Source organism: Salmo salar, chromosome ssa01 (genome assembly GCF_905237065.1).
Source record: "Salmo salar chromosome ssa01, Ssal_v3.1, whole genome shotgun sequence".
Taxonomy (NCBI): domain Eukaryota; kingdom Metazoa; phylum Chordata; class Actinopteri; order Salmoniformes; family Salmonidae; genus Salmo; species Salmo salar.
In genome coordinates this window covers 33,591,980-33,616,215 of record NC_059442.1, presented here as the reverse complement: position 1 = coordinate 33,616,215, position 24,236 = coordinate 33,591,980, and the positions used below count along the sequence as shown (strand labels likewise).

General features: G+C 43.2%; 1 protein-coding gene across 4 annotated transcripts in view; it reads right to left on the bottom strand.

Annotated features, from left to right (window-relative positions):
• Positions 1-4,202: 4,202 nt before the first annotated feature.
• cdin1 (CDAN1 interacting nuclease 1) overlaps positions 4,203-24,236 on the bottom strand; it is a 79,719-nt gene continuing 59,685 nt past the window's right edge. For all 4 annotated transcript variants that reach the window (XM_014193760.2, XM_014193769.2, XM_014193777.2 and 1 more), the window contains exon 12: positions 4,203-5,550. In XM_014193760.2, coding sequence (XP_014049235.1) covers positions 5,394-5,550 — 157 coding nt within the window. In that variant the 3' untranslated portion in view covers positions 4,203-5,393. The remainder of the gene's footprint in view (positions 5,551-24,236) is intronic.

Sequence of the window (24,236 nt, the reverse complement as noted above, 5' to 3'; positions counted from 1 at the left end):
TGAGATTGTGTCTCACTGGCCTACACACAGTACCCCATAATGTCAAAGTGGAATTATGTTTTAGGACAGTTTTTGAAATGTATGAAAAGCTGAAATGTTTTGAGTCACTAAGTATTCAACTCCTTTGTTATGGCAAGCCTAAATAAGTTCAGGAGTATACATTTGCTTAACAAGTAAAATAATAAGTTGCATGGACTCCCTCTGTGTTCAATAATAGTGTTTAACATGATTTTTGAATGACTACCTAATCTATGTACCCCACAAATACAGATAATTCTAAGGTCCTGTGAATTTCAAACACAGATTCAACCACAAAGACCAGGAAGGTTTTTCAATGTCTCGCAAAGGGAACTTATTGTTAGATGAGTAAAACACTTTAAAAGCAGACATTGAATGTCCCTTTGAGCATGGTGAAGTTATTAATTACACTTTGGATGATGTATCAATTCACCCAGTCACTGCAAAGATACAGGCGTCCTACCTAACTCAGTCGCCGGACAGGAAGGAAACTGCACAGGGATTTAATCGAGGCCAATGGCGACTTTAAAACAGTTAGAGTTTAATGGTTGTGATAGTTTTCTCCTGAGGATGGATCAGCAACATTGTAGTTACTCCACAATACTAACCTAAATGACAGAGTGAAAAGGAAGCCTGTACAGAATAAAAATATTCCAAAACATTCCTCCTGTTTGCAACAAGGCACTTAAGTAATACTGCAAATAATGTGGCAAAGAAACAAACTTTTTGTCCTGAATACAAAACGTTATTTTTGGGGCAAATCCAACACAACACATCACTGAGTACCACTCTTCATATTTTCAAGCATGGTGGTGGCTGCATCATGTTATGGGTATGCTTGTCATCGGCAAGGACTAAGGTTTTTTAAGATAAAAAGAAACGGAATACAGCTAAGCACAGGCAAAATTGTAGAGGAAAACCGTATTCAGTCTGCTTTCCAACAGATACTGGGAGACACATTTAACTTTCACTAGGACAATAACCTAAAACATAAGGCCAAATATTGCTTACCAAGACGACGTTGAAGGTTCCTGAACGGCCTAGTTACAGTTTTGACTTAAATCGGCTTGAACATCTATGCAATGACCAACAAATAACTTGACAAGAATAAAAATAATAATATGCAAATATTGTACAATCCAGGTGTACAAAGCTCTTAGAGACTTACCCAGTAAAACTCACAGCTATAATCACTGCCAAAGGGGATTTGAACATGTATTGACTCAGGGGATTGAATACTTATGTAATGAAGATGTATTAGTGCTTTATTTTCAGGATTTTTTACAAATGTTAGAATTCTTCCACTTTGACATTAGAGTACTTTTTGTAGATCACTGACAAAAAATGACAATTAAATCAATTTTAATCCCACCTTGTAACAACAAAATGTGGAAAAAGTCAAGGGTGTGAATACTTTCTGAAGACACTGTCCTCAATTACCCCGTACTCCTGCACATTAACTCGGTACTGGTACCCTGCGTACATAGCCAAGTTATCGTTACTCGTGTATTCATTATTACATGCTATTACTTTTCTGTTATTTCTCCATTTTCTTTCTCTCTGCATTGTTGGGAAAGGTTCGTAAGTAAGCATTTCACTGTTAGTCTACACCTGTTGTTTACAAAGCATGTGACAAATACATTTGATTTGAACAAGACAGTTCTCGCTCCTCCATCCAGGCTTATAGAATGGAGCCAGGTGGTGTGATTCTCTGTTTCTCCAGGTTATCTGAGACCAGGATCACATTACCAACAGAGCAGAGCACAGGGAGTCCTGGTCCCCCTTGGCCCCAGGAAGCAAGACCTCCACTCCAGACCATCCATATTTGGGGAGGTTTCACTGCCCCATTGTTGTGACAAGAACAATGAATCTAAAAAGAGACAGCAGTCAAGGAAAACACAAAATAAAGAATTGAACTTTCACAAAATCACCTGATGGAACCTTTTTCTAAATTTGCACTCACATCATGGAAATCTCTCTGGGTCGACCCAGAGCCTTAGAAGCAGGTTTAAAAAAAGCCCTATTTGGTTTAGCATTGTGTGCAAAAACGAATTTATTGGGGTTGACCCCAGCTCCTCTTTTGTGTGACAGCCATCTTGGAAAACAATGGCAGGAAGGCTTGAAACCTGAGAGGAACTGAATCTGCCGTTTAACGTTTTTTTTAAAATATATATATATATATATATATATATAAAAATATATTACTATTTTTTGCTCGCTGAAATGTTCCCTCCTCTGTTCAGAAAAACCTTGTTTTTGTGTCCGAGAGGAGCCGTAAAGAGATGTCTAAGCATTCCACGGCCCCGGCAATAAGGCTGTGTTTAACTGGACACTTGGGGACAGTTGTTTTGTACCGGGGCTGGAGCAGGGGGCTTACTGCAGGGGGCTGGGGGCCTGACTGAGGAAGCCATGGCCGCCCAGCAAAACAGCCACGAACCTCCCGGCCTCCTCATGGCGGGACCTAGACCTAAATGGAAGCCGGCTAAAGGTTAGAGGTTTAAGGCTAACAAATCATGCAACACTTTACTGGTATTTAAGCCCCCCCCACCACCCCTTTTGCCTCCACACACACAGTTGGATACACAGACATACACCATACTACCATGCTGTAGCCCCTGCAAGGCTATGTACGAACATGCACACACAAGTATAGGAGTACAGGAGTGGGTGACTGCCCCACTGCTATACTGGGTGTGTGTATGTGTGCATAGTATATGCGCATGGTGCTTCTACATCTGCATTGCTTGCTGTTTGGGGTTTTAGACTGGGTTTCTGTACAGCCCTTTGTGTCATCGGCTGATGTAAAAAGGGCTTTATAAATACATTTGATTGAAATTTGATTGATATCTGTGTCGAGGATGTCCCCTAGTACTCTTCCCGAGTGGTTTGTGGTGTTACAGTTAAAATCAGTGTGTTTGGTATTAAAATCTCCCATGACGATGGTATGGCCGTTGTCTGTCAGAGCAGTGAACAGTTTTTCAGAGGGTGTTGTTGAGGATAGACAGTATAGAGTGGGTATCAGGTCAGGACTGGTCTGGGGTGATTAGGAGGGGAAGAGAGAAAGAGAGAGGAAGTTCTTGATCTCAAGCTTACCCTGCTCCTCATCTATAACCGTTGTGTAAATGTTACACAAAATATCTGCTTGTGCCATTTCTGAAAAGACTGTGCACACACAAAAATAGAGATTTATAAACTTGGCGCACACCGTACATACGCATATTTCCAGCTATAAATCAGACCTGTCGTAAAACTGTGCGTGCGTGAACGAGCATCCGCCTGAAAAACATCCACCATTCACCTTTAATGGTGACAATAACGCCCTTATTTGCTGTATACTATGGAAGTACTGGAATTAGGCCAAGACAGTAGACTATCTAAAGGAAATAGCATTGGCAAACTTGATCAAATATCTTTGGAGGTGTTGGCAGAATGTTTCCTTTTGCAGTGACATTTGCTGTAGTCCATCTGACCGTTTCTGAAAGACAAAAACAATAGCAAGTTGTTGTGGACCTGTACTGTAAACAGATTGAATTCAAACTATGTTTTGCATTTACTTTTTTCCTAACCTAAATATCCTGCACCGCCTGCGAATTCTGAAACAATATCTACTCTGATTATTTGTTTTACTACAGTGGCTATACTTACAGTGGTAGCTTACACACATCCATGTCAAATATCTACTGTCTGTTCACCTGTTCAATTCTACTGTGTATTATAAACCGCGCTTCTTTTCAGAGAGCGAAAGTTTATTTAAATTATAATAGCATATCTAATAGGCCGAATTAATGAGAGATGCGCATGGTAATTTCTTGTATGGCTACTTAGGGAATATTTTCTCATCATGGCCATAAAAGGTGAAGAATGTATGATATATGTATTATGTTTCTAAATGAAATATTGTCTTCTTGAGAAATTTGACATTACATTATACAGATGTAGCCTACAAACGTCAATGGAAAAGGTGAACCGTCTTTTAAACTACGCTTTGGATCGGATAGGGCAAAATACTTGAAATAGCTTATCCATTTACTAGGCTACTGTGAATTGGGTCCAGTGAAATGAGCGATGGGACGAATGGTAGCCTATCCTAACAGTGTCACCGCCTAAGGTGCTTCTACAAAGCATTGACTCAGGGGTGTGAATACTTATGTAAATGAGATATTTCTTTATTTCATTTTTAATACATTTGCAAACTTTCTTTTTTTTTAAAAAACCTTTTCACTTTGCCATTAAGGGGTATTTTGTGTAGATGGGTGAAAAAAAACATTTAATCCATTTTTCATTCAGGCTGTAACACAACAAAATGTGGAATAAGTCATGGGGTATAAATGCTTTCTGAAAGCACTGTATATGCCTTTAAAAACATGATCCAACTTTACGCTGCTCACTCCACTGCTCCAGGCTCAGCTGCGTTTCTTCCATTAAGAGCTGCTCATAAAAGGATCTATCTAAGGATGGAAAGATGAGCAACAGACGCCTGCAGGGGAGACCACATGGACATCAGGTATGTACAGAGAAGTCTACACTACACTGCTGTGGCTCTGAGACCATCTGTGAACTTGTACTTGTGTCTCGCACAGGACATATTGGACTGTGCTTTGTGCGAGTGCCTGTTCGTAAAGTTGGATAATAACATTTCATAATTCATCTTAAATAATTACAGTGATGAGTGCATTCCATATGGTTTTCAATTACAAACAGGACTGAACCTAAAGTCCATAAGTCAATAGCTAAATATTTAAGACAGATAGACATAAAAGATACAGATGTTTAGATTTATAAACCTGTTTGACCAGGACAATGTTTTCCTATCAACGTGACATATCATAACAAAGACAACATCCTCAATACCAGAGGGCAAGAGGTCAGAGAAAAGTCCCAAGCCAATCAGAAGGGATCTGTTTGCCCCCTACAGAGTGACAGAGGGCAGTGAGTGACGTAAAAGGTAGATAGACATCCTCCCTCACCCCCATTTCCACCAAACCCCACCTCCCTTATCTGCCTATGGAGAGCAGAGGAACGAGTGACGAGGTCCAGGGCCCACTGTGTGATAAGGGCATGTCCTGTCCTCTTCCAGGGGCCTCCGGGGCCACGGTGGGGGCCACAGGCTGACCAGCACCAGGACAAACTCCAAGCCTTGTTTTCACACCAAGGTATGAGCCTGACCCTGGCTGGCTGGCTGACAAAGAGAAAGAATGGGATAGGAGGGGATGGAAGGAGGTTCATCTAGAGTTCAGAGCAGATATTTGCCAGTAGTCTTGCGCCGCAGGAAAGCTAAATTGCTTCCGTATCCACGTATCCACCTCTGCGATACCCTTCCTTAACCCCACCTCTCCCCCTGCCATCTCCTCTCCCTCCCCTTGCTCAGGCCAGTGTCAGCCAGTCAGTGAGTCAGTCGTGGCTGGGCTGGTCCCGTGGCAGAGGGTCACAATGTCAGACGGGAAGCAGTCTTTGAGCAGTATGCCTCTGTCTCTCTGGCTGTCCAGCTCACCAATGAAACCATGCCAGTAGATGACCAGTCCTGGACCAAACCTATGGAGTGGGAGAAGACAGAAAGACATTAACGTTGATGTCATCAAACTGTCGGGCAAGGCATTCATCAACAGAACAGAGACAACATAGTGAGATACTGAAGAAGCTTCCAGATAGTTTCCCACCCAAATCCCATATGCTTATGGCTGTTTACTTTGGATTTTGGGAGGATGACAGTGACAGTGAATTAGAGAGTGAGCGAGAGAGAAGGAGGGAAAGAGAGAGAGAGAGAGAGATTGATTGAGATATACAGAGGAGATAAGCTCTTTGAGGTGCACTCCTTTGATCCCTGTCCAGGAAACTTGTGCTGAATCAAACAAAAAGCTGCCGGTGCGATAAGATCCCACTGACACAGTGATATACACACCGGATCACCTTACAATGGCACTGAAATAACAATAATCATAGTAGCAACAAAGCCCCAGCTAGCCCTAGAAACCTCTCTGTCATCAGAAGGCTCCTATACAGTGCCCAGTGCCCAGAGAGAGTTCAACTAAGAGGCTAAGTGAACTGCCCCGCTAAAACAGTGCATCGGTCTGTGATAGCTAGGCTAACTAGCTAAGCTAGTCCAGCAGCGTCCAGCTGTTTCATTCACATGCTTCACTCTCCAGGCCGACACAGACAGACGGCCACTTTGGCTAGGCTCCCAGTGCTGTTCCAAAGCACTACGAATAATGACGACTCGCCAAGCAGCCGCGGAAAAGTCAAGTTCAGACAATATTCAAATGTACTTTTTTTTTCACCCCACCTCTTTCTGTCAGGCTCTCGTCGCAGCTTTGTGTTTTATTGGCCCCATCACCTATCCTGAGCCCCATTGAAAAGGCTCGGAAGCAATTAAAATGGCAGTGTGGCTGGAGAAGCATTGCGCTATTTCACTGCTTCTCCCTGACGTGATAAATCATCTTCCAAGCTATTTATTACACCCCAAAGATCTGCCAGTGGCCCCCTATGTGTAGTGCAGATCATACCTATTCTTTGAACTCTAGCTGCCATGCATAAAGTCATGTCACAGTTGAACTTTCAGGTTCGGGAGAGCAGCCCCCTTTGCGCACAAAAACAGATTGGGAGCGAACAGTGAAGTAAGGCAATCTGGTTCCTGACACTCTATCCTCAGACAGTAAAGGGTGTTTTGGGGTCTCTGAAGACGTCTCTGAAGAGCCAGACAGGAAGCTGCCCAAAGGGGCTGCAGAGAGTGAACCAGGAAGTTCAGCCCAAAGGCAGAGTTCATAAAACCTTCATAACCTTGGAAGGTTCCGCGATCAATCATCAAATCACAGCCTATTAAAAGTAACAACCCCAACCAACACCATAGAAGGATAGGAACACTAATGCTCAGAATAGTAGCGACTGTAAGTTATGTGCTTGGTGATGCTGTATAGGTGTGATTATAAATAACCGTCTCGTTGACCTCTGACCTGTGTGTGACAACAAGACATCTTAGCGATGCAAATAACCACAACAGAGCTCTCCAGTGTGGACATTTTACACGCACACGCGCCTAAATATTTTTGCCGTGCGACCTGGGCTTCACATTTTCACCGGGGTTCTACATTTCTTTATGTGCGCCTAAATTTTTCAACGTAAGCACACACACACGTGCTCATTGTAAAAAAAAGGTCAGCGTAGACCACTGCACAACCTGCAGCGGTCGTCAGGTGTCATGACATCACTCTATAGTTACATTTACACTTTCAAGGAATGCATGTAAGATATATTCTTGGTCAACCAACTGACACACATAAAGCATGTACACACATGTACATAGACACATACATGTACACACGTAGGCCTACACACTCCCTCTTCCTGTACCAGCCCCTAAAAGCAGTACACTCCCGCACCCCCGTCCTGCATTCCCTGTTTTACAGTGTGTGATTTACGACCCTGTATCTGTGAGCAAACCAACGGGCCAAAGCTAACAGCCCCAGAGAAAGCCCACAGATGTAAACTGCAAGTTCACCGCAAAGTCACACACATAGCTCAGCCTATTCACTCTACACAGGGCAGGCTCAGACCTCCTTTTCCCCTCATATTCCAACCAGCCACGGCACGGGCAGCACCACAACTCTCTTTATGGAAATGTTATGGAATCAAAACCTAAACATTTATATTAGATGACTGTGAAGAAGGGGTTACGCTCCTCTTTCCTGTACTGTATGTACTCATCGCTTGGGGAGGGGGGCAGGGAGAAGAGGGGGGAACGGTTCGTAGAGAGGGGAGAGGCAACCTTCTGAAAAGGTTAAAACTGTACGTCAACAGATAACGCATACAGCGGTGTACGATACATCACAGACATGGATTGTCAGGGGAGGCCAGGCACAAATTGAAACAAGCTAAATTATAAGCACGGGGGAACAAAATGGGTTTTGACTACTACTCGGAATTAATAAGAGTCAATACTAGTGGAGGACGTTAAAGTAAAATCCCAGAGCAAGGCCTAGCTCTAGAACAATACTACTGGTGCTGACAGAGGATAGGTGGTGAGGTAAGCAAAGGGTCAAGGGTCGTAACATAGGGTCGAGGTTAAGCAAGTAAGGTTGGGGACCACAAACGATGGGGCCCAAGTATTTTCAATGGACAAAGTAAAAAATAAACACAAACTCTTGTAAAGCTCAATGTATAAACCTCCTCTAAAGGAGTATGGCAATAAATTATAAACCTCCTCTAAAGGAGTATGGCAATAAATTATAAACCTCCTCTAAAGGAGTATGGCAATAAATTATAAACCTCCTCTAAAGGAGTATGGCAATAAATTATAAACCTCCTCTAAAGGAGTATGGCAATAAATTATAGACCTCCTCTAAAGGAGTATGGCAATAAATTATAAACCTCCTCTAAAGGAGTATGGCAATAAATTATAAACCTCCTCTAAAGGAGTATGGCAATAAATGATAAACCTCCTCTAAAGGAGTATGGCAATAAATTATAAACCTCCTCTAAAGGAGTATGGCAATAAATTATAAACCTCCTCTAAAGGAGTATGGCAATAAATTATAAACCTCCTCTAAAGGAGTATGGCAATAAATTATAAACCTCCTCTAAAGGAGTATGGCAATAAATTATAAACCTCCTCTAAAGGAGTATGGCAATAAATGATAAACCTCCTCTAAAGGAGTATGGCAATAAATGATAAACCTCCTCTAAAGGAGTATGGCAATAAATTATAAACCTCCTCTAAAGGAGTATGGCAATAAATGATAAACCTCCTCTAAAGGAGTATGGTAATGAATTATAAACCTCCTCTAAAGGAGTATGGCAATAAATGATATACCTCCTCTAAAGGAGTATGGCAATAAATTATAAACCTCCTCTAAAGGAGTATGGCAATAAATTATAAACCTCCTCTAAAGGAGTATGGTAATGAATTATAAACCTCCTCTAAAGGAGTATGGTAATGAATTATAAGCCTCCTCTAAAGGAGTATGGTAATGAATTATAAACCTCCTCTAAAGGAGTATGGTAATGCATTATAAGCCTCCTCTAAAGGAGTATGGTAATGCCTTATAATACTCCTCTAAAGGAGTATGGTAATGCATTATAAACATCCTCTAAAGGAGTATGGTAATGAATTATAAACCTCCCCTAAAGGAGTATGGTAATGAATTATAAACCTCCCCAAAAGGAGTATGGTAATGAATTATAAACCTCCTCTAAAGGAGTATGGTAATGCCTTATAAACCTCCTCTAAAGGAGTATGGTAATGCATTATAAACCTCCTCTAAAGGAGTATGGTAATGCATTATAAACCTCCTCTAAAGGAGTATGGTAATGCATTATAAACCTCCTCTAAAGGAGTATGGTAATGAATTATAAACCTCCTCTAAAGGAGTATGGTAATGCATTATAAACCTCCTTTAAAGGAGTATGGTAATGCATTATAAACCTCCTCTAAAGGAGTATGGTAATGCATTATAAACCTCCTTTAAAGGAGTATGGTAATGCATTATAAACCTCCTCTAAAGGAGTATGGTAATGCATTATAAACCGAGTCGAGGCTCCAGTTTCTGTAATTGCGGCTTATTATGGGGGCTGCCTCTCTCCTTAACCTAGCGGATGCGTATTATCCGCCGCTCAGGGGAAAGTCGGCGATCTTCCAATAAACACCTAACTGCATAACGAGTTTGTGAAATTGTTTGTGAAATGTAGCTAATTTCAGCGAGTGGGGACACTTGGCTTGACAAGTCAGGATGGGCGGAGATTGGGAATGCCAGGCGCACTGTCTGTCGTTAGCGCTAACGAGCGGGTGGTGTTGGTTCTCTCTGAAAGCAGGTGCCATGCTGCTTAGAACGGCAGCTTAATGAGAGCACAGCACTTAGGAACAAAAAAGATGCAAATAGAGGTGTACAGAGAGTAGTATTAGTGCTGCTGCCACACACACACACACACACACACACACACACACACACACACACACACAATTGTAGCGTAATTAATTGACTAATTGCAGCCCTCCACATGTCAGTTTCAACCTCTCCACAGTAGTTCTAATGGAAAGTTATAAAAATGTTTTATTTTATTTCTTAGTAGCACCACAGTACACTCTGTGAATGTCCCTGGATGTCAGCGAGCAAGGCCTATATTTCAGGCTTTAACATTCCAAAAAGAAACAAAGGTCAAGGTTCATTTGACGTGTCAAGAATAGTGAGGTGGTTCTCTGATAAATCTGCGCAAGAAAACACGTTGATTCGACACTATTTGGTTTATAAATTACCACCTCAATGTAACTGAAATGAAGACAAAATTACCCCCGACTTTACCATACTTTCCCCTCATTCTACATTACCAACCAAACCGTTTCAACAAATGGCCCTGAAATGATTCAGATAGCATAAGTCCCTACATGACGGTGAACCTTACAGGTTTGAGGTCTCCACACAAAGACGTCTTTGTTGGCCGGTCCATACATCAGGTCGCAAGGTAAACTGGTAAAGGCACAGCCAAACATGAGCTAAGTCAGGGGGATTCTTTTCTTTCTCTCTCCCTTGAAATACAGGTCTGGAACACGCTCAAGTTGGAGAGTGACTGAGTAAAAGACAGAGTGAATGGGATGAATAGAGGTAGAGAAAGAGGGGGGAAAAGAGAAGGGAGACAGACAGAGAGAGAGAGAGAGAGAGAGAGAGAGTGTGTGTATGTGTGAGAGATGACCAAACCAGCCTTTACAGCCATGGTCAGTTGTGGCTGTGGGTGGCTGATTAATAGGTGTTTATTTATAGGGCATGAATTGGGTGGTGGTGGAGGGGGAACTCTAGGTCTGTAAGCCAGCCGATATAGCCTCATTGAGAACCCTGCATGTCTGTACATACTGCCTGCACATTTCAATCGCCCAGGTTGGAGGCCTGCCTGCGTCAGTCAGCCCAATGATAACAGCACCGCTCTGATAATAAGGGCTCTTTCGCCAGCCCATCCACAAACAGGATATTTAAATGGCTGATTCGGCCCAAAGAGATGGCCTCCAACGAAGCAGGCAGTAAATAAGCAACCCCCCCATGTGTTGCTGCCCGACTGTTCATAAATAACACAAGGTGAACAAAACAGCCAACCAACAGGCTGGTTATTAACATCACTGCAACAACAAATATATAACCCACATCACCACCTCTTCTCTCTCCTCCTCCTCCCTCCTTCATGGTTCTGGAAACATTCAATTCTGCTCAGGTATGTCAAATAAAAATATCAAGGGGCCAGAGCCAACCATCAGCCTCCAAATCGCCGTAATTAAGGTGGAATACAGGGCAATACAAAATAAAACAACTCGCCCCACAGTTATTATGCCTTTCTCCCCTCCTGTCGATGGGGTTTGGAAATGGGACGTGACGCCAGGGATTTTTGTTGTTGTTGGGATGCTTAAGTACAAACTGTAAAAAATGAATACAAAAAAACTTAAAGTATGTGAAATGATTATGGACCTATATCTTTATTTATAATATTATCTTTGATAACTAACAATCCCCAAAATAAAAGCTAGACAGTCAGTGGAATTGAAATATGATATGATTTATTTTGTTATTAAGTTTGAGCAAAAGAACACAGCATTAGAATTGCATGAAATTAAAACAGCAACGGTTTCTCTCAGCTCCATGGCTTAATGTGTAGAATTGCAGGAAATTTACTTTAAAACTGCAAAAATGTATAATCTAAGCTCCATGGAGAACATCTGAGAATTGCAGAAAATTGTCCTGAAAATGCTAAAATTATTATTTATAAAAAAAAATACTAAAATAAAAACACCAAGACTGGGGCACCACACCCACCACCTAAGCCTCTTTTTGGTTCTTATGCCTCTATAACTGTTCGTGGTGGAGAGGGGGATGGATGGAAGGGGCGTTTATGCCAATAGGAGCGAGGGAGATTAGAGGCGATTATGGAGTTTTATCAGGAAACCTCTGTGACCCTGAGAGTAGGACTTGCCCTGCGCCCTCTAACCTTGCCGGTCATTGGTCAAGGCTCTGCTCATGTCGTATAGCATGAAACACAAGAAATTGGCTAAGAAACAGCCGACCCAACCCCATAAACAACCATGTACTGTTAGCATGCTAATCATATGACCTTAGAACCCCAAATCCCTTCCCATAATCCCATGCTCCGACAGCAAGGATCCCACTTCTGACAGCAAAAACAGTCATGACCTTATATTGCCCTACACAAATCTAGACCCACTATCTGCTTCAACTTTAGAACCCTTCTTTATCCTCTCACACTATCACCCTTCACAACCCTAACGCCTTCCAAAAACTACCACTTACAGCCCCCATGTCACCCCTCACAACCCTAACGCCTTCCTAAAACTACCACTTACAGCCCCCATATCACCCCTCACAACCCTAACGCCTTCCAAAAACTACCACTTACAGCCCCCATATCACCCCTCACAACCCTAACGCCTTCCTAAAACTACCACTTACAGCCCCCATATCACCCCTCACAACCCTAACGCCTTCCTAAAACTACCACTTACAGCCCCCATATCACCCCTCACAACCCTAACGCCTTCCTAAAACTACCACTTACAGCCCCCATATCACCCTTCACAACCCTAACGCCTTCCAAAAACTACCACTTACAGCCCCCATATCACCCCTCACAACCCTAACGCCTTCCTAAAACTACCACTTACAGCCCCCATATCACCCCTCACAACCCTAACGCCTTCCTAAAACTACCACTTACAGCCCCCATATCACCCCTCACAACCCTAACGCCTTCCTAAAAGGATCCCACTTCTGACACTAACTACCATCTTTTAATCTTATCACCCTCTACAACCCTATAAAGCCTATCGAGCAGCTGTACTGATAACCTGGTTAATACATGGAGGGTAGCGAAGCTCGTCTCCAGCCGAATCGGGATGTTATAATTGTATCAAACTACTAAAGCTCATTACCCTGCTCTGGTGTACTAATCACTTGACCTCTATGGGTGAGAGTGGGACTGAGACATGTAATAAGCAGCAGGCCTGGCCTGTCTGTGATAACTGAGATGGAGGGACAGATTTAGACTCATCTAATAAGGCTGACACGATGCTAGCTGGGGAGAAGTGGACGATCATAATGATGATGACTCTATCAGGTTCATTAATGGATACAACAGGATATATATCTGCCTGTGGTTGAGAACCCGAATGAACACTATGAAATATGTGCAAAACGAACGCATATACAAATGAAGTCGGAAGTTTACATACGCTTAGGTTGGAGTCATTAAAACTCATTTTTCAACCAATCCACAAATTTCGGTTAGGACATCTACTTTGTGCATGACAAGTATTTTTTCCAACAATTGTTAACAGACAGATTATTTCACTTATAATTCACTGTATCACAATTCCAGTGGGTCAGACGTTTACATACACTAAGTTGACTGTGCCTTTAAACAGCTTGGAAAATTCCAGAAAATTATGTCACGGCTTTAGAAGCTTCTGATAGGCTAATTGACATAATTTGAGTCAATTGGAGGTGTACCTGTGGATGTATTTCAAGGCCTACCTTCAAACTCAGTGCCTCTTTGCTTGACATCAAGGGAAAATCAAAAGAAATCACGCAAGACCTCAGAAAAAGAATTGTAGGCCTCCACAAGTCTGGTTCATCCTTGGGAGCAATTTCCAAACGCCTGAAGGTACCACGTTCATCTGTACAAACAATAGTACGCAAGTATAAACACCATGGGACCACGCAGCTGTCGTGCCGCTCAGGAAGGAGGTGCGTTCTGTCTCTTAGAGATGAACGTACTTTGGTGCGAAAAGTGCAAATCAATCCCAGAACAACAGCAAAGGACCTTGTGAAGATGCTGGAGGAATCAGGTACAAAAGTATCTATATTCACAGTAAAAATAGTCCTATATCGACATAACCTGAAAGGCCGCTCAGCAAGGAAGAAGCCACTGCTCCAAAACCGCCATAAAAAAAGCCAGACTACGGTTTGCAACTGCACATGGGGGAAAAGATCGTACAAAAATAGAACTGTTTGGCCATAATGACCATCGTTATGTTTGGAGGAAAAAGGGGGAGTCTTGCAAGCCGAAGAACACCATCCCAACCGTGAAGCACAGGGGTGACAGCATCATGTTGTGGGGGTGCTTTGTTGCAGGAGGGACTGATGCACTTCACAAAATAGATGGCATCATGAGGAAAGAAAATTATGTGGATATATTGAAGCAACATCTCAAGACATCAGTCAGGAAGTTAAAGCTTGGTCATAAATGGGTCTTCCAAATGGACAATGACCCCAAGCATACTTCCAAAGTTGTGGCAAAATGGCTTAAGGACAACAAAGTCAAGGTATTGGAGTGGCCATCACAAAGCCCTGACCTCAATCCCATAGAAAATGTGTGGGCAGAAGTGAAAAAGTGTGTGTGAGCAAGGAGGCCTACAAACCTGACTCAGTTACACCAGCTCTGTCAGGAGGAATGGGCCAAAATTCACCCAACTTATTGTGGGAAGCTTGTGGAAGGCTACCTGAAACGTTTGACCCAAGTGAAGGGAGTAGTACACAGCGTTGTACGAGATCTTCAATTTCTTGGCAATTTCTTGCATGGAATAGCCTTCACTTCTCAGAATAAGAATAGACTGACGAGTTTCAGAAGAAAGTTATTTGTTTCTGGACATTTTGAGCCTGTAAATCAAACCCACAAATGCTGAAGCTCAACAAGTCTAAATACTGCCCCCTAACCTGTTGGGGCTAGGGGGCAGTATTTGCACGGCCGGATAAAAAACGTACCCGATTTAATCTGGTTACTACTCCTGCCCAGTAACTAGAATATGCATATAATTATTGGCTTTGGATAGAAAACACCCTAAAGTTTCTAAAACTATTTGAATGGTGTCTGTGAGTATAACAGAACTCATTTGGCAGGCCAAAACCTGAGAAGATTCCTTACAGGAAGTGGCCTGTCTGACAATTTTTTGCCCTCCTTGATCATCTCTAACAAATACAGGGGATCTCTGGCATGACGTGACACTTCCTACGGCTCCCATGGGCTCTCAGAAGGCGGGAAAAAGCTGAACGATGTAATTCCATCCCCAGGCTGAAACACATTAGCGCGTTTGGCAAGTGCTCTATCAGAGGGCCATTAGACTGAGGCTCGTGCATGAGGGGATAGCATGCTTTTACTTTCACTCTCTTTGTAATAAAAAACGATTTCCCGGTCGGAATATTATCGCTTTTTTACGAGAAAAATTGCATAAAAATTGATTTTAAACAGCGGTTGACATGCTTCGAAGTACGGTAATGGAATATTTATAATTTTTTTGTCACAAAATGCGCCATGCTCGTCACCCTTATTTACCCTTTCAGATAGTGTCTTGAACGCACGAACCAAATGCCGCTATTTGGATATAACAATGGATTATTTGGGACCAAACCAACATTTGTTATTGAAGTAAAAGTCCTGGGAGTGCATTCTGACGAAGAACAGCAAAGGTAATAACATTTTTCTTATAGTAAATCTGACTTTGGTGAGTGCTAAACTTGCTGGGTGTCTAAATAGCTAGCCCTGTGATGCCGGGCTATCTACTGAGAATATTGCAAAATGTGCTTTCACCGAAAAGCTATTTTAAAATCGGACATATCGAGTGCATAGAGGAGTTCTGTATCTATAATTCTTAAAATAATTGTTATGTTTTTTGTGAACGTTTATCGTGAGTAATTTAGTAAATTCACCGGCAGTGTTCGGTGGGAATGCTAGTCACATGCTAGTCACATGCTAATGTAAAAAGCTGGTTTTTGATATAAATATGAACTTGATTGAACAAAACATGCATGTATTGTATAACATAATGTCCTAGGGTTGTCATCTGATGAAGATCATCAAAGGTTAGTGCTGCATTTAGCTGTGGTTTTGGTTTATGTGACATTATATGCTAGCTTGAAAAATGGGTGTCTGATTATTTCTGGCTGGGTACTCTGCTGACATAATCTAATGTTTTGCTTTCGTTGTAAAGCCTTTTTGAAATCGGACAGTGTGGTTAGATTAACGAGAGTCTTGTCTTTAAAATGGTGTAAAATAGTAATATGTTTGAAAAATTGAAGTTTTTGCATTTTTGAGGTATTTGAATATCGCGCCACGGGATTACACTGGCTGTTGAGTAGGTGGGACGCAAGCGTCCCACCTAGCCCATAGAGGTTAATCAGGGCACAGTTTTCAGCTGTGCTAACATAATTGCAAAAGGGGATTCTAATGATCAATTAGCCTTTTAAAATGATAAACTTGGATTAGCTAACACAACGTGCCATTGGAACACAGGAGTGATGAATGCTGATAATACAGACATACATACATACATACATACGCACGCAGGAGATAGCCTAGCGATTAGAGCATTGGACTTGTTACCGAAAGGTTGCAAGATCGAATCCCCGAGCTGACAAGGTTCAAATCTGTCGTTCTGCCCCTGAACAAGGCAGTTAACCCACTGTTCCTAGGCCGTCATTGAAAATAAGAATTTGTTCTTAACTGACTTGCCTAGTTAAATAAAGGTAAACACACACACACACACACACACAGTACCAGTCAAAAGTTTGGACACACCTACTCATTCAAGGGTTTTTCAGTATTTTTACTATTTTCTACATCTGTAGAATAATAGTGAAGAAATCAAAACTATGAAATAACACATATGGAATCATGTAGTAACCAAAAAAAGTGTTAAACAAATCCAAATATATTTTACATTTGAGATTCTTCAAAGTAGCCACCCCTTGCCTTGATGACAGCTCTGCACACTCTTGGCATTCTCTCAACCAGCTTCATGAGGTAGTCACCTGGAATGCATTTCAATTAACAGGTGTGCCTTGTTAAAAGTTAATTTATGGAATTTATTTCCTTCTTAATGCGTTTGAGCCAATCAGTTGTGTTGTGACAAGGTAGGGGTGGTACAGTATAAAGAAGATAGCCCTACTTGGTAAAAGACCAAGTCCATATTATGGCAAGAACAGCTCAAATAAGCAAAGAGAAACTACAGTCCATCATTACTTTAAGATATGAAGGTCAGTCAATCAGGAAGGTCAGTCAAGCAAGTGCAGTCACAAAAACCATCAAGCACTATGATGAAACTGGCTCTCATGAGGACTGCCACAGGAAAGGAAGACCCAGAGTTACCTCTGCTGTAGAGGATAAGTTCATTAGAGTTACCAGCCCCAGAAATTGCAGCCCAAATAAATGCTTCACAGTTCAAGTAACAGAAATCTCAACATCAGCAGTTCAGAGGAGACTTCCTGAATCAGGCCTTCATGGTCGAATTGATGCAAAGAAACCACTACTAAGATGGCGCCAGAGAAGATGGCAGACGGCAGACGTTTTACGTGCCCCCAGCCAATTGTGTTTCTTTGTTTGCTTATTTGTGTTGTTTGTGAAAAAAAAAATATATATTTAAACTTATTTTGTAAATAATGTTGCCGCTACCGTCTCATGTCCGAAAATAACTTCTAGAAATCAGGACTGCATTTACTCACCACGGATTAGCAGAATCCTCTTTTTCCTTTCACGACTCTGACGAGCCCAATGCGAAGGATAAGCTGCTTCCTCGTGAACAGGCCCCGATCCCCGTGAACTGCGTGAAGAGGAGGCGGAGAAAGAGGGGACGAAGGTCCGGATGCCTTCTGAGAATTCGCAGGTGATCGAATAAACCCCTACTTCCCTCCATTCTACTAGCAAACGTACCATCTTTGGACAATAAAATCGACAAGTTATGCAGAAGATTAGAAACTACCAACGGGACATTTAAAAACTGTAACATCTTATGCTTCACGGAGTCATGGCTGAACGACAACAACATCAACATACAGCTGGCTGGTTATACGATGTACCGGCAGGATAGAACAGCGGTGTCTGGTAAGACAAGGGGCGGCGGTCTATATATTTTTGTTACCAACAGCTGGTGCATGCTGTTCTATGCATGGTATCTAAGGAAGTCTCAAGCTATTGCTCGCCTGAGGTAGAGTTTCTCATGATATGCTGTAGACCACACTACCTACCAAGAGAGTTTGCATCTGTATTCTTTGTAGCTGTTTACATACCACCAGAGTCAGAGGCTGGCACTAAGGCAGCATTGAATGAGCTGTATTCCTTCATAAGCAAACAAGAAAACGCTCACCCAGAGGCAGCGCTCATAGTAGCCGGGGACTTTAATGCAGGGAAACTAAAATCCGTTTTACCAAATTTCTATCAGCATGTTAAATGTGCAACCAGAGGAAAAAGAACTCTGGACCACCTATACTCCACACAGAGAGATGCATACAAAGCTCTCCCTCGCAAATCTGACCATAATTCTATCCTCCTGATTCCTGCTTACAAGTAAATATTAAAGCAGGAAGCACCAGTGATTAGATCAATAAAAAAGTGGTCAGATGAAGCAGATGCTAAGCTACAGGACTGTTTTGCTAGCACAGACTGGAATAAATTCCGGGATTCCTCCGACGACATTGAGGAGTACACCACATCAGTCTTCGGCTTCATCATTAAGTGCATAGATGCCGTTGTCCCCACAGTGACCATATGTACATACCCCAACCAAAATCCATGGATTACAGGCAGCATCCGCACTGAGCTAAAGCTGCCGCTTTCAAGGAGAGGGAACCCGGAAGCATATAAGAAATCCCGCTATGCCCTCCGACGAACCATCAAACAGGGAAAGCGTCAATACAGGACTAAGATCGAATCGTACTACACCGACTCTGACGCTCGTCGGATGTGGCAGGGCTTGCAAACCATTACAGACTACAAAGGGAAGCACAGCCGAGAACTGCCCGGTGACACGAGCCTACCAGACAAGCTAAAATTACTTCAATGCTCGCTTCGAGGAAAATAACACTGAAACATGCATCAGAGCACCAGCTGTTCCAGAAGACTGTGTGATCACGCTCTCCGTAGCTGATGTGAGTAAGACCTTTAAACAGGTCAACACTCACAAGGCCGCAAGGCCAGACGGATTACCAGGCGGTGTACTGCGAGCATGCGCAGACCAACTGGCAAGTGTCTTCACTGACATTTTCAACCTCTCCCTGTCCGAGTCTATAATACAAACATGTTTTAAGCAGACCACTATAGTTCCTGTGTCCAAGAATACTAAGGTAACCTGCCTAAATGACTACCAACCCGTAGCACTCACGTCTGTAGCCATGAAGTGCCTTGAAATGCTGGTCATGGCTCACATCAACACCATCATCCCAGAAACCCTAGACCCACTCCCTAGACCCACTCCAAACCCTAGGGTCCCGTGTGGCTCAGTTGGTAGAGCATGGTGTTTGCAACGCCAGGATTGTGGGTTCAATTTCCATGGGGGACCAGTACGGAGAATTTTTTTAATGAAATGTATGCATTCACTACTGTAAGTCGCTCTGGATAAGAGCGTCTGCTAAATGACTAAAATGTAAATGTCAATTTGCATATTGCCCCAACAGATCCACAGAAGATACAATCTCCATTGCACTCCACACGGCCCTTTCCCACCTGGAACACCTACGTGAGAATGGAACACCTACGTGAGAATGCTATTCATTGACTACTGCTCAGCGTTCAACACTATAGTGCCCTCAAAGCTCATCAATAGGCTAAGGACCCTGGGACTAAACACCTCGCTCTGCAACTGGATCCTGGACTTCCTGACGGGCCGCCCCCAGGTGGTAAGGGTAGGTAACAACACATCCACCACGCTGATACTCAACACAGGGGCCCCTCAGGGGTGCGTGCTCAGTCCCCTCCTCTACTCCCTGTTCACTCATGACTGCAAGGCCAGGCACGACTCCAACACCATCATTAAATTTGCTGATGACAACAGTGGTAGGCCTGATCACCGACAATTACGAAACAGCCTATAGGGAGGTCAGAGACCTGGCCGTGTGGTGCCAGGACAACAACCTCTCCCTCAACGTGATCAAGACTAAGGAGATGATTGTGGACTACAGGAACAGGAGCGCCGAGCACGCCCCCATTCTCATTGACGGGGCTGCAGTGGAGCAGGTTGAGAGCTTCAAGTTCCTTGGTGTCCACATCACCAACAAACTAACATGATCCAAGCACACCAAGACAGTCATGAAGAGGGCACAACAAAACCTATTCCCCCTCAAGAGACTGAAAAGATTTGGGTCCCGAGATCTTCAAAAGGTTCTACAGCTGCACCATCGAGAGCATCCTGACAGGTTGCATCACTGCCTGGTATGGCAACTGCTCGGCCTCCGACCGCAAGGCATTACAGAGGGTAGTGCGTACGGCCCAGTACATCACTGGGGCCAAGCTTCCTGCCATCCAGGACCTCTATACCAGGCAGTGTCAGAGGAAGGCCCTAAAAATTGTCAAAGACTCCAGCCACCCTAGTCATAGACTGTTCTCTCCACTACCACACGGCAAGCAGTACTGGAGCCCCAAGTCTAGGTCCAAGAGGCTTCTAAACAGCTTCTGCCCCCAAGCCATAAGACTCCTGAACATCTAGTCAAATGGCTACCCAGACTATTTGCAGTGCCCCCCCTCTTCACGCCACTGCTACTCTCGGTTGTCATATATGCATAGTCACTTTAATAAACTCTACCCACATGTACATACTTCCTCATATAACCGGTGCCCCCGCACATTGACGATGTATCGGTACCCCCCTGTATATAGTCTCGCTATTGTTATTTCACTGCTGCTCTTTAATTAATTGTTACTTTTATCTCTTATTCTTATCTGTATTTTTTGAAACTGCATTGTTGGTTAGGGGCTCGTAAGTAAGCATTTCACTGAAAGGTCTACAACTGTTGTATTCGGCGCATGTGGCTAATAAAATGCAGACGAGAGTGTCAGGGGGATACACGTTCCTTTAACCAGTTATTGTGAACTCCCAGAAGCCCCGGCTAATAATTACCACCAGTCTCTGGGGAAACCCAGTCAAAGGGCGTCCATTTTGTGTCCGCACTGCTCCGGCACGGCACCAGGCCCAGGCCCTAATCCTGCCCTTAACCCTGCCTGCTAATGTGTTTTCAATTTGGGATGAGCCCCCTCTACAGCCACGGCCCTAATCAACAACAGTTTGGACTGTAACCCAATCGGGCCCTGCTGGGGTGCAAGGAGTATATACAAGTGTGTTTCAGAGGGTGTACAGGTCGTGTGTGTCTGAGGTCATATGACTGTGTGTGAACTTGCATGTGTGTGTGTGTCCTCTACCTCCCACTAATCTGCAGAGATAAACATCCAGCACACACACACAGCCACCATGGTCTAGCCCTGGTCTGGTCTCAGAAGGCCTGACCTGACCTTATGCTGCTGATAGGCTTGTAGCACACTTTAGGAACTCAAAGACAAATCACACACATGGAATGGATCTATCCGACTCAGCCTCACCACGCCACTCACTCAGCTCACTCAGTTTGCTTTGGACGTTTGCATTTCCTGCCGGTGAAACAATATGCACAATACACAGAGCTTAAGCCCTCTGTCAGAGCAGGATCAAGGTAAGCGTGACACATATTCAATCCCCCTCTACTGCTTTAATGAAGGCTGAATCAATAGCAGGGCATACAGGGAGGTGTGAATGTTTGTTGTCTGGAGGCCCCGAGGCCTTTCCATCTCAGAGGCGGCCAACCCAAATTTAGAGTGCAGCCCTCCTAGATTCTCCCTGGGAGAAACCAGGCCTGGCTTTTGTCCAAGTCAGCACCTTTGGAAGTCGCGTTACCACTACTAAATCAACATGTCAGCACTCAGCCATCTGAACTTCTCCTTCTAGCCCCTATTGCTTCCAGCTACACACACACCTAATGAGCTGGTGCTGCGAGCAAGCCCCTTTCTACGACAAAAAAAAGAGTAGAGAGAAAATAAAAAGTTGACTGTTTCTTGGACAGATGTAGACTAGAGTGGTATCATCCATCCACTGCTTGACAGTAAGCTTGGGAACGTGGTCTAGTCTGGAGTTAGCAGTTAGTATGGTGGCTCTGTGCAGAATCTGGGACAAGCTTGGGTTGGGGTGCCTGGGTATTTAGAGTGGACGATGCAGGGCGAAATGTCCACAGAAAGTGGTCTGCTTCCTCAGCACTTTGTTTACATTCCTGTAAGGTACTTGTAGCCCCGGGGAGAGGAAGCCAAGAAGGCTACACGTTGCTGGGTCTCTCCAGCGGCAGCACCTGGACATGTGGTTGGCGCACGCACGCACGCACACAACACAAAAAGTACTCCGATATCAGTGGCTTAGCTAAATCAACTATTTACCTTGAATGATAACATGATCCATATTATCTACAGTAACAAAAGTTGAAATATTACAAAGACGACATATTCCTAGAGTACATAACTTAATTACACTGAAGAAGAAAAGTAAGAACGAAACATGTAAAGTGTTGGTCCGAAGTTTCATGAGCTGAGATAAAAAGATCCCAGAAAATGTCCATACACACAAAAATATTATTTCTCTAAACTTTTGTGCACACATTTGTTTACATTTTTCTTAGTGAGCATTTCTACTTTGCCAAGATAATCCAGCCACCTGACAGGTGTGGCATATCAATAAACTGATTAACCAGCATGATCATTACAATAAAAAGGCCTAAAATGTGCAGTTTAGTTACACAACACAATGCCATAGATGTCTCAAGTTTTGAGGGAGCGTGCAATTGGCATGCTGACTGTAGGAATGTCCACCAGAGCTGTTGCCAAAAAAGTGGTTGTTCATTTCTCTACCATAAGCCGCCTCCAACCGGTCTCACAACCGCAGACTACATGTACGGCGTCGTATGGTCGAGCGGCTTGCTGATGTCAACGTTGTGAACAGAGTGCACCATGGTGGCGGTGGGGTTATGGTATGGGCAGGCATAAGCTGCCAACAAACACAATTGCATTTTATCAATGGCAATCTGAATGCACAGAGATACTGTGACAACAACCTGAGGCCCATTTTTTTAAAAGGTATCTGTGACCAACAGATGCATATATGTATTCCCAGTCATGTGAAATCCATAGATTAGGACCTAATGAATGTAATCCAATTGACTGATTTCCTTATACGTATGAACTGTAACTTAGTTGAATCTTTCATGTTGCATGTTGCGTTTATAGTTTTGTTCAGTATAAATACATATATGTTCATGTCCACTTTGTAACAGGATGGTGGTCACTCCATGTGGGTTAACTTTGAGCCAGTTGGATTTGAGGTCATCAGTAGAGCAGGGAACTGCCAGGGACCTCACTATATGATATTATCACGATACTTATGTACTGATACGATATGTATTGCATTTCTCACAATTCTATATGTATTAAGATATGATACTGTGATTTTACTACGATTTGATGTTCTAAACATGTTGCTCACAATATGTCTTCTGCAGAGGGACATGAGAAAACGCGCTTTGATTGGTCATTTAAATAAGTCCGAAAATAAATTTGCTCCCTATTTAAAAAGCAGATGGAGAACAAGCAATGAAGGAAAAATACTGGAGTTTTGGTGCAGGTACAGCAAACTAGCACAAAATAATATTGCAATATGGTCAAAACACTACGATATATCATCAAAAATAATATCCCGATAAGATCGACTTTACCCCATCACTTGTCATCAGTAGTGATCTTCAGTAGGCCTCCCAAAATGCAACACTATCCCAGAAGAGAGAGCAGGCCTGGGACTAGTCCAAGCACAACTCGCCATTAGCGATAGGCTACATGGGATACCGCCAGTGTTTTCTCTGATGATCTGGGGTGCAAATCAAATTTCATTGTAGTTTTAAACAATTTGCTAAGAAAACAAAACAAAGATCCCTGCTCAAGCCACTCATGGGGTTTCTGTCTGTGCCTCAGTGTGTGGGGATTTGCCCTTTTTATTATTCCCAGGCCTGTGTCCCTTCAAAGAGCCACAGACAGACAGACAGACAGACAGACAGACAGACAGACAGACAGACAGACAGACAGACAGACAGACAGACAGACAGACAGACAGACAGACAGACAGACAGACAGACAGACAGACAGACAGACAGACAGACAGACAGACAGACAGACAGACAGACAGACAGACAGACAGACAGACAGACAGACAGACAGACAGAGAGAGAGAGAGAGAGAGAGAGAGAGAGAGAGAGAGAGAGGAGAAGAGAGAGGCTCTTCGACCTGGACCCAGCGAAACTAATTAGTGGAGGGATCAGGCTGGAAGTTAAACACACCACTATATGTAATGAAAGAACGGGAGACAGAAAGAGGGGGGACATCCAGGGGTCAGGCAGACGCCAAAACAGTGG